The sequence below is a fragment of the Bos taurus genome, chromosome 12 (assembly GCF_002263795.3).
Source record: "Bos taurus isolate L1 Dominette 01449 registration number 42190680 breed Hereford chromosome 12, ARS-UCD2.0, whole genome shotgun sequence".
Lineage (NCBI taxonomy): Eukaryota > Metazoa > Chordata > Mammalia > Artiodactyla > Bovidae > Bos > Bos taurus.
The window spans coordinates 73,055,006-73,066,018 of record NC_037339.1 but is presented as its reverse complement, the minus strand read 5'-3'; the positions used below and the strand labels follow the sequence as shown (position 1 = coordinate 73,066,018).

At 46.9% G+C, this 11,013-nt stretch overlaps 1 protein-coding gene across 5 annotated transcripts in view; it reads left to right on the top strand.

Annotated features, from left to right (window-relative positions):
- Positions 1–3,911: 3,911 nt before the first annotated feature.
- The window catches only part of DZIP1 (DAZ interacting zinc finger protein 1), a 51,478-nt gene continuing 44,376 nt past the window's right edge, over positions 3,912–11,013 (top strand). For 2 of the 5 annotated variants that reach the window (NM_001435032.1, NM_001110066.3), the window contains exons 1-6: positions 3,912–4,240; positions 4,986–5,083; positions 5,440–5,653; positions 6,454–6,682; positions 6,809–7,372; positions 10,787–10,871. In NM_001435032.1, the coding sequence (NP_001421961.1) occupies positions 6,647–6,682; positions 6,809–7,372; positions 10,787–10,871 (685 nt within the window). In that variant the 5' untranslated portion in view covers positions 3,912–4,240; positions 4,986–5,083; positions 5,440–5,653; positions 6,454–6,646. The remainder of the gene's footprint in view (positions 4,241–4,985; positions 5,084–5,439; positions 5,654–6,453; positions 6,683–6,808; positions 7,373–10,786; positions 10,872–11,013) is intronic. The other 3 variants (XM_059891987.1, NM_001435033.1, XM_059891986.1) reach the window with 3 other exon arrangements.

Genomic DNA, 11,013 nt, shown 5'->3' with positions numbered 1-11,013 from the left:
TTTTAATTTCATGGCTGCAATCACCATCTGCAGTGATTTTGGAGCCCCCAAAAATAAAGTCAGCCACTGTGTCCACTGTTTCCTTATCTGTTTGCCATGAAGTGATATGACAGGATGCCATGATCTTAGTTTTCTGAATGTTGAGCTTTAAGCCAACTTTTTCACTCTCCTCTTTCACTTTCATCAAGAGGCTCTTTAGTTCTTCACTTTCTGCCATAAGGGTGGTGTCATCTGCATATCTGAGGTTATTGATATTTCTCCCGGCAGTCTTGATTCCAGCTTGTGCTTCCTCCAGTCCAGCGTTTCTCATGATGTACTCTGCATATAAGTTAAATAAGCAGGGTGACAATATACAGCCTTGACGTACTCCTTTTCCTATTTGGAACCAGTCTGTTGTTCCATGTCCAGTTCTAACTGTTGCTTCCTGACCTGTATACAGGTTTCTCAAGAGGCAGGTCAGGTGGTCTGGTATTCCCATTTCTTTCAGAATTTTCCACAGTTTATTGTGATCCACACAGTCAAAGGCTTTGGCATAGTCAATAAAGCAGAAATAGATGTTTTTTTCTGGAACCCTCTTGCTTTTTCCATGATCCAGTGGATATTGGCAATTTGATCTCTGGTTCCTCTGCCTTTTCTAAAACCAGCTTGAATGCAGTATTTTATAATTGCCAATCAGATCAGGTTGATTGATAATACTATTCCGGTCAATTTGTCCTAGGTGATCTATTTATTGTTAAAGAGGGATGTTGAAATCTCCAAGTGTAATTGTAGATTTGTCTATTTCTCTTTGCAGTTATGTTTTACCTCATTTATTTTCATAAATGAAAATAAATTCTGTTCTTACGTACATACAAGTACATACATACCTGTTTAGTATTATGTCTTCTTGGAACATTGACCCCCTTCAACATTATACAATATTCCTCTTAATCCCTGAACATTTTTCTTGTTCTGAGGTCTCCTTCATCTGAAACTAATTCAGCTGTTCTAGATTTCTTTTGAATTATGATGTATCTTTTTCCATCCCTTTACTTTCACACTATATTAAGTTTTATATTTGCAGTGACTTTTCTTATAGATAACAGACTGTTGGGTCTTTGTTTTGTTTTTTTCATCCACTTTGAGAAGGCTCTGTTTTTTAATTGTTTAATTTAGACTATTCACATATAAAATGATTATTAATATCATTGGGTTAATATCTTCCATGTTTGCAAATGTTTCCATGCATAGAAACATGGAAGTTCATTCCGCTTATTCTTTCTTTTTGCCCCCTTTTCCTGCCTTTTCTGTTTCTAATGGAGCAGTTTATATCATTCCATTTATCTCCTCTCTTAGCATATTAATCATACTACTCTTTTAAATTTGTTAATGGTTGCCCTAGAGAGTTTGCAGGGCTTCCCCAGTGGCTCAGCTGTAAAGAATCCATCTCGAAGGCAGGAGGCACAGGAGGCAGAGGTTTGATCCCTGAATTGGGAAGATCCCATGAAGGAGAGCTTGGCAACCCACTCCAGTATTCTTGCCTGCAGAATTCCATGGACAGAGGAGCTGGGCGGGCTACAGTCCATGGGATTGCAAAGAATCTCACAGCAACTAACAAAACAATATTCTTTACCTTCAAGCCCCCAATCCAATTGACTTTCCTTTATGTGGCAGGTCAGCCTGAGTTGGCAGAGGGTTCTACCTGGAGCTAAGCTGCTAGCCTTTAAGACCACAAATTTCCCAGACGGAAAATCATGTTTGCCCCTGTCATGACACGGGGCTGTGTTGTGAGAAATCTGGGTGTGTCATTGGTTCATCTTACTTCTTCCAATTCTGCATATGTGCCATAATATACTCAGAGTTGCGAGTGGGAATACCCATAACGCAAAAGGTGCATCATCAAATCATGTTGATGAAGTTATCATCCTATGCGCGTGCACAACACAACTCCCCCAACCCCCCACGAAGTGCTACAAAATACAGACTTGGCAAAGCAGTGGCCAAGCAAAGTTATGACCAGCCTAGATAGCATATTGAAAAGTAGAGACATTACTTTGCCAACAAAGGTCCATCTAGTCAAGGCTATGGTTTTTCCAGTGGTCATGTATGGATGTGAGAGTTGGCCTGTGAAGAAAGCTGAGCGCTGAAGAATTGATGCTTTTGAACTGTGGTTTTGGAGAAGACTCTTGAGAGTCCCTTGGACTGCAAGGAGATCCAACCAGTCCATTCTAAAGGAGATGGGTCCTGGGATTTCTTTGGAAGGAATGATGCTGGAGCTGAAACTCCAGTACTTTGGCCACCTCATGCAAAAAGTTGACTCATTGGAAAAGACTCTGATGCTGGGAGGGATTGGGGACAGGAGGAAAAGGGGACGACAGAGGATGAGATGGCTGGATGGCATCACTGACTCGATGGACGTGAGTCTGAGTGAACTCTGGGAGTTGGTGATGGACAGGGAGGCCTGGCATGCTGCAATTCATGGGGTTGCAAAGAGTCAGACACGACTGAGCGACTGAACTGAACTGGCCATGTCTCCTTCACATTGCCTGAAATTTCTATCTAGAAATCTTTACTCATACTACTTTGGAATATTTTTATGGGATTGTGGATCTTTCAAATTTAAGCATTGAATTGAAATTGAACAAATTAAAAAAACAAAAACCGCTAAGGCTGTCCCGCGCGCGTCCTTTCGCTTCCTGTCCAACCTCTGTGCCCCCATGGACTATAGCCCACCATGCTCCTCTGTCCATGGGTTTCTCCAGGCAAGAATACTGGAATGGGTAGCCATGCCCGTCTTCAGAGGGTCTTCCTGACCCTAGGATAGAGCCCATCTCTTCTGTATTGCAGGTGGATTCTTTACCCACTGAGCCACCTGGGAAGCCCAAGACCTTATGACTTTAAGTAAAAATTAAAACAAGGAAGGAATTCAACATAAATACATACTGAGCTATTACTATGTTTGAAGCCTCATGCTAAATAGTCTATAAAGCAAATTCCATCAAGGAGAAACACAAGGAAAGGCCTTTTACAGTAACATCAGTTCAGTCACTCGGTCGTGTCCGACTCTTTGCGACCCCATGAATTGCAGCACACCAGGCCTCCCTGTCCATCACCAACTCTCGGGATTCACTCAAACTCAAGTCTATTGAGTCAGTGATAGCATCCAGCCATCTCATCGTCTGTCGTCCCCTTCTCCTCCTGCCCCCAATCTCTCCCAACATCAGCGTCTTTTCCAATGAATAACATCCAACAAAAATTCTGTAGTTACTCCTTTCTAACTGAAGAACAATTTTGCTTCAACAGGCACTAAGATTTTGCAAAAGATGCACTAAGATTTCTCAACCCGGGTCAACCTCAAGGTTGTTAAGGGTTATTCATTATTTAAAAATATGGAATTTTGTCCCATTGTTAGAGACCGTGTTCCATTTTTAGCTTCAAAGATAGTCACCTTGCTCTTGACCCAGGACATCCATCCCCTCTACCCCACTGACAAGCTTCCTGTCAACAGAGATCCGTGCTTTTCGCCCTAAAATGGGCATAACCAAAAGAGAAGGGAAATCACGTGCCAAGGCACAGAAATCTTAAATTACTGTGTGCTTTGCCACATCGTCTTTAATCCGGTTTTCCCAAGGTTGTATTAGCTAGACTCTTTAAGGTCTCTTGCATCTGCAGACTACTGAGATTAAAACGTATCTCTTCTTAGAAGGAATTCACATAAAGCTCCTACCTCTATGGGAAATTAGCTAGCTGAGGCTTTAGGCTAACCACAGGGTAGGAGTGAATCTGGTCTCTCTTTGAAAAACCTTCCAGGGGCTAGCATCCCCCGCCAGCAACAGAGCGCGCCTAGGTACCACGTGTCTGCACCAACAGCGGGATTGGCCCAGCGCATTTTAGCTCTGCGGTCTAGACTCGCACGGTCCCGCCCAGCTGCCAGAGGAGCCTGGAGGCCGAGAGAAGAAGCTGGAGGGAGATCGCGGAGGGGAGGGGGCGGGAGGGGGGTGGGGGATCCGGAGGCGCCCGTGCCCGGGAATCTGGGAGGGCTCGGAGCGGCGCCAGGCGGCTCGCCTCGCCACAACTTGCCCTGAACACACAGGACTCACCCTGCGCCCTGGAAGAAGGAGCCGGCCCACCGCTTCCCGCTTGGCTGCTCCTCGGCCTCCACGGGCCCGCCTGCGCCAGCAGCACCCCTAGAATCTGCGTCCCCAGCCTTGCCCCCGTCCGCCTGCAGCGCCCGGCGCCCGCCCAGGAGCGCGCGGCTGGGGTGAGTCCGGGATGCGCCAGGCGTGCAGGGGAGGCCGGAGCATCTCGGTGCCCGCGAAGCCATGGCCTCCTCCGTCTTTTTCGCCGAAGCGAGCCAAGGCAACAGACCCCGAGGGCCTGCCTGCCGCAATCCTCACTCCCCGTTTGTCTTGCCTTCAAGGGGCGGCGCCGAGGCCCCACTGGAGCCCGCGTTCCCGGGCCTTTGTCTTTGTGGGTTCGGCGGGTCGGCCCAGCGGTGCGCCCGGGGCGGGAGAGGCTGCACCCGGCTGGCGGCCCCGCTGAGGCTTGGGGGCCAGAGGGAATGGGAAAGCGGGCCCCCTTCTTTCCTGCTCCGGCCATCTTGCGACTCAGATTCAGCCTAGGGGCCAGGGTGGCCAACCACGCGGCGCTCGGGGCCAGGCTGGTGGCGGGGAGCGGAGATGAGCGCCTCGGGGTCCCGCGCACCTCCTCCCCCGAATGCAGTGGGAGCGCGCAGAGAGACCCCCACCTTCATTTCCAAGGGCTTGAACCCAGATCAGATCAGATCAGTCGCTCAGTCGTGTCTGACTCTTTGCCACCCCATGAATCGCAGCACGCCAGGCCCAGAGCCCGGGTGAATTCCCCTAACAGGCCAGAGGCACAGGAAATACGAGGGACAGGGGCCGGGAGCTGACGTTTTACATAAAGAAGCGCCTAATTCATTCGGATCATCCTTTATCCATGTGTCCTTTTGGCAAATTCTTAACACCTTTTCTCTGCCTGACTAGGTGCTGGGGATATAACGGTGAGCAAAAGAGACCACCGCCCTTGTTCCCGCTGATCCTGCAGCCCAGTGGATGGAGTCCATGGTACCCAGACCTTCCAGGTTGGTGTCCTGACGCCTTTCAAGCAGACTGGGAAACTGAGGCCTAGGGCTGATATAACTTGTTCTGGGTCTGCAAGTGGAAGAATCAGACCCTGAAGCTAGATCTGTAAGATTTGTATGCTGGCTGCAGTGAATCGGTAATAGCTCTTTTCCCCCCAAAAAATCCCATTCAAAATTATTGGGATGTATGGTTTCTGTGAAGTCTTATGAAGTGTATGCTTAAATTTTTGGATGCTTTCATGTGGACTTATTTGTAGTTCTCAGTGTTTGGAAAGGGCCGGATATGGTTGATATTACAACGTTGCTTCCAGTTACTCTCAACTGTATTTTCCTTTCTTCTCTTCTTTGGCTGTTAGGAAAGACAGAAATTTTCCTGATGGTTGGTCCAAACAGGGACTCCCTGGTGGACTGAGGGATGGTTGGCTTTTCCTCAGTTCATGCATCTCTGTGGTAGCCACAGGCAGCCCCCAGAAGACCTGGAGAATGAGAGGCCTGAGGTCTACAGGTTGCTGCTAGAAATATTTTAGCCCCTCCAGAAAACAGAATGCAGCTGCCACACAAGTTTGTAAGGTAAATACCAGGGCCCTTTAAAGTTTCCCCTCCATATAATTGTTTACATCTTCATGTTTTGAAAATGTATCCTTTTGAAAAGACAAGTAAAGTATTACACATTCTGGGAAGTTCTCTGGTTTGTAAGAGCTTTCCTGGTGGCTCAGATGGTAAAGAATCTGCCTGCAATGCAGGAGACCCGGGTTTGACCCCTGGGTCAGGAAGATCTCTTGGAGAAGGGAATAGCAACTCACTCCAGTCTTCCCTGGAGAATCCCATGGACAGGGGATCCTGGCAGGCTACAGCCCATGGAATTGCAAAGAGTCAGGCAGGAGACTAAAGGACTAACACACTCACATGCTCCATCAAATATAATTGACTACACTACAAATTTAATTCTTAAAACAACTATAAGTATACTATACAAAATGGACCCTTAATTTTCAGTGTACCACTCAATGAGTTTTGACAAATGTATATATATCCCTGGGTAATCAACAGCCCAATCAGAATAAAGAACATTTTTTATTATACCCCCAAAGTGTCTTCATGCCCTCTGGCAGCCAGCCCCCCTCCATCCCATTGATTTTTGCAAAGATTTGTGGCTTAACGTTTTTCTGAGCTGCGTGTGAAAGATGAGGATGAATGGCTATTTCTCATCCCAAAACCTAAGGCGAGGGTCAGAGGCTGGCGGCTAGGATGTGGTTCCCCAAGCCTTAGGGACTTGGAGGGTGGCATCTGGGGAACCGGGAAGTGTGTCCCCTGGAAGGGTGGTCCGCTGTCCTCTGGGGCCCACGACGACTTCTCCTCTGGTCCCGCAGGACTCTGGGCGCCCGCTGACCGCGCGCTGGCCGCCTCGCACTTCGCTCCAGGTGCCCGCCCGGGGCGCTGCCATAGCAACGGCCTGGACGCCCAGACCTTAGGCCGCCGCCGCCGGGACCCAGCCTTCTCCCGCTCCCGAGGGGTGGGGCGGCGGCGGCCCGGGCCGGGAAGACGGGACTGCCCCCTCCCCCGATGCCAGCGGAGGCGGCGGATTTGCTTCCAAGCATGGTAAGGAGCCGGGAACCCGGGGATGCCCGCCTGCCGATGCGGCGGGGCGGGGTGGGGGAAACGATGGCGGAGCGGCGGGACCCCCAGCTCCCTCCGCCTCCCCGCGCTTCTGTCTCCTTCCCGCAGCCCTTTCAGAAGCACGTCTACTACCCGCTCGCCTCCGCCGGCGGCCTGGAGGAACCCGACGCCTCCGCAGCGGCCGCGGCGGGCGGGGCCGCCATGGCCTGTGGTCCCCCCAGCGCGGCGTCGGGCCCCCTGCCCTTCTTCCAGTTCCGCCCGCGCCTGGAGAGCGTGGACTGGCGGCGGCTGAGCGCCATCGACGTGGACAAGGTGGCGGGCGCCGTGGACGTGCTCACGCTGCAGGAGAACATCATGAACATCACCTTCTGCAAGCTGGAGGATGAGAAGTGCCCTCACTGCCAGTCGGGCGTGGACCCGGTGCTGCTGAAGCTCATCCGCCTGGCGCAGCTCACCATCGAGTACCTGCTGCACTCGCAGGAGTTCCTCACCTCGCAGCTGCACGGCCTGGAGGAGCGGCTGCGCCGGAGCCTGGCCGAAGGCGAGCACAGCAAGAAGCTCCTCACCAAGCAGGCCGGCGAGATCAAGCTGCTCAAGGAAGAGTGTAAACGCAGGAAGAAGTTGATCTCCACCCAGCAGCTGATGATCGAGGCCAAAGCCAGCTATTACCAGGTGGGACGCTGCCTCGCGATTGGCCCTTAAAACCCTCAGTGCCTACTGGTTGGGATATTGAGAGTCCTTTCCTATAGCCCTGCCCTTTTTTTGTTTAAGATTTGTTTAAATCAGGAGAAAGTACTCTTTAAGCGAAAGCGTACTTTTAACTAACAGATGACATGGCTCATTACCTTGTGTAGACTAACACGGGTTAATAATTTAACAAGCAGCCTTGTCTGCAGTGCTTTATTGAATTATCTAAAAGCTGGTGGTTCAAGAAGCTGTTTCCTCCTCCTAACAGGTATAATGAAAAATAAACCAGGTGCAAATTGCTGTTGAGGTTGGGCCCCAGATGATATGGAATGCTTGCATCTTGTGGATTCCCCCTCCCCCCCACTCATTTTTAAATTTTGAAATGTTTTAAAATTTACAGGAAGATTGCAAGAACAGTGCTATGACTTCTTATACCCTTCAACTAAATCCACCAATTATTGGCATTTGCGACATTGGCTTTATTTCCTCTGTCTCTGTATCATGCTATTACTGTTAAGCCATCTGGCAGTGAGTTGCAGAGTCCTAAATATTTCAATGTATATATTTTCTAAGAAGAAGAATACTTGCTAGTATAACAGCACTGTTTAAAAATTTTTAAATTCTTGTCTTTTTGTTCTTAATCTCCAACTGTTTGTTCTTGAACCCAAGATAAATATTGTCATTTCTGAGTGTAATGAAGTCAGTGTATGTATCTTTTATGAATTAGGTGGAGAAAGGAAGAATCCTTGAAGATATCAAAGTAAGCAATAGACTGACTAGACTGATTTCACACCCAGTCATTTTGGCTAAATAGGACTGAACAGGCCTTAGTGGGTTTAGGGAATGGTGGAGCCAAAGCAGGAGAGAGTGTAGAGAAGTGGGTGTAGGTGCAGAAAGCAGTGTGATTAATTGTACTCAGGACCATCCCAATAGGCGCCTTGGGAGAAGTGTGCTTACACTAGGTGAACAGTCAGGAAAGAATCCTGTTAGAAAGGTTTAATGTTTAGCCTTGGGTACACAACCCCTAGGTGAAATCATCAATGATCCCGGATATCGATAATTGCCTATTTGTTTCATAAATGCTATTTAAAAACTAAATATTGATAAATAGTGTTGAGATGGTTCTCTAGAAACATATTATTGTAAAATGGATAGAATGGGTTCTGTTTAAAACCTTTGAAGACAGTGCAACTGGTTTTGATGTTAAGCAGTGAAACATTAAAACCTGTAACATAAAATTTTTATGTTTATAAACATTTTTTCATTCTTTTGGTTATCATAGAAATAGCTGTTAGATGAAGACTTTAAAATGTTAATGACATATGAAGATAATAAACTAATGGCACACTTTTATCAAATGAGTGGAACCTGCCAACTCTTGACCACTCAACAGACTCTCTGAGTGGTAGTGGTAGCTGTATGGTGTGCCCAGGGGGTGGCCAAGAAGAGGCAGGAAAGACCACACCACCTTTTCCTTCTTAGTGTATTTAGTGTAGGTATACTCTGCCCTCTATTAAGTGACTTGCCATTGTCTCTTTGTGGAGTTCTTGAGCTGTGAGAGCATTTAGGGTGACAACTCCAGAGTTATTCTACTTGGGTTTGAATCCCAGCTATTCCTCTGCACAAGTCATTTAACTTCTAAACCTTAGTTTCCTCATCTGGAAAACAAGAGCCTTAGTAGCAGAATCCCAGGAGATAATGCATGTATAGCATGAGGTGGTCGGTTTAGGTGGTTTAGTCGCTAAGTTGTGTCTGACTCTTGCGACCCCATGGACTGTAGCCCTCCAGTCTCCTCTGTCTGTTCTCCAGGCAAGAATACTGGAGAGGGTTGCCATTTCCTTCTCCAACAGCATGAGGAAGGCTCAGTAAATAGCATCTGACAAGTGGATGTTGATATCTGCGGGGGCTTCTCCATAGTGAGCTGTGGTTACCTGTGGTCTATGCCTTTGTGATATAATTATAATGAATAAGCGTAAGGCAAAACCTGAAAAGGAAAGCATGTAAATAACACAGTAGGATTGAAGCAGCAAAATCCAGACTGAGAGAAACTCAGCAGGACAAATGTTCATTTTCTTTATCAAGAAAGTTATAAGGAAAAGAGAGCTGGTGGTTTAACCTATAGACTAACAGAGAATTAAGAGACAAAACAACTAATTGCAAGATATAACTTTATTTGGGTCCTGATTCAAAACAAAGTGCAAAGGATATCCCTGGTGGTCCAGTGGCTAAGACCCTGTGCTCCCAGTGCGGGGGGCCCAGGTTCTGTCCCTTGTCAGGGAACTAGATTCCACATGCCACAGCTAAGACCTGGTACAGTCAAATAAATAATAAAAATAAATAATTATTTTTTTTAAAAACTGCAAAAATGTTTTCTAAGCCAATGTGTGAAATATTGGGAAAAAATAAATGGTTGGATATTTGTCAATAATTAAGGAATTTACACATTTTAAAAGGTGGGATGATAATATTATGATTGTATTAAAAGAAAATCCTTTTGGAGATAGATTTTGAAATATTGGCAGATGAAATACATAATATTCAGGATTTACTAAGAATAGTCCTGGGGAAGGATATAGATGAACAAGTTGATTTTTTTTTTTTTTGGTTTAAAAATTATGTTAAAAGATAGAGAATAGAGATATTAGTAAGATTGGTTTTTTTCAGTGAGTTCATCTTAGGAGGCCAAATATTCCTAAGCATGTGATCAATGTTAATGCTGGGCTCTGGGGATAAACCTGTGAATAAAGAGAAGAGAGTTCATACTCTCAGGAAGCTGAGATGCTAGATCCTAGAGGAACTGGACAGGAAATAAGAAGCAAAGGAAGTAACTAAAGCTGATAATATTAAGTGGTGAGATGGACAATGATGCAAACAAGACAGTGCCTGGCAGGGAGCTTATCCAGGAAGATTTCTTAAGGACATGCAGCACAGCCCCAGCATGGAAGAGGTTCCATAAACGACATCTCGAATGTTGGGAAGGAGCCAGACTTTCATTGGAAAGTCTGGGGAAAGTTCAGGCAGGGACTGGCCAATGCAGAGTGTCTGAAGCTGGGCAGCATGAGGGACAGGAAGAAGGCTGGCACAGGTAGAGTGTCATGGACAAGTTGGTGCTGTTGGGCTGGGAACCACCTGTATAACAGGAGCATCCTCAGGGGTTCCAGAAACCACCATGATGGGCTCTGTTAACAGAGATGGTTTTCACTGGCATGCGTTCAGTTTGGGAAGAACACCCTGGTTGTAAATGTCTTTTTAGTTATGGTTTCAGCATCACTTGCCAGGGTGGTATCTCTTGGGGAAAAGCCCCCAAGAGGGAGTGCTCCAGGTACCCAGATTTTAATTCAAATTAGGTGGAGGGGCACTTGTTAGAGACACTTGGATTCATTGCTCTCTCCTTTTCAGTGCCATTTTTGTGACAAGGCCTTTATGAACCAAGCTTTCCTACAAAGTCATATTCAGCGCCGCCACCCTGAAGATTCGCATCTTGGTAAGTAGTGAGCTCTGCTTCAAAGAGCTATTTTCTTTAGCCTTATAATAAAGGTACTATTTCTGGTAGCTTTTTCTTTTTTCAGCGAGACATGGCCCAAAGCATCTCTCAATCCTTTTAAAAGAAAGCGTCATAGTCCTTG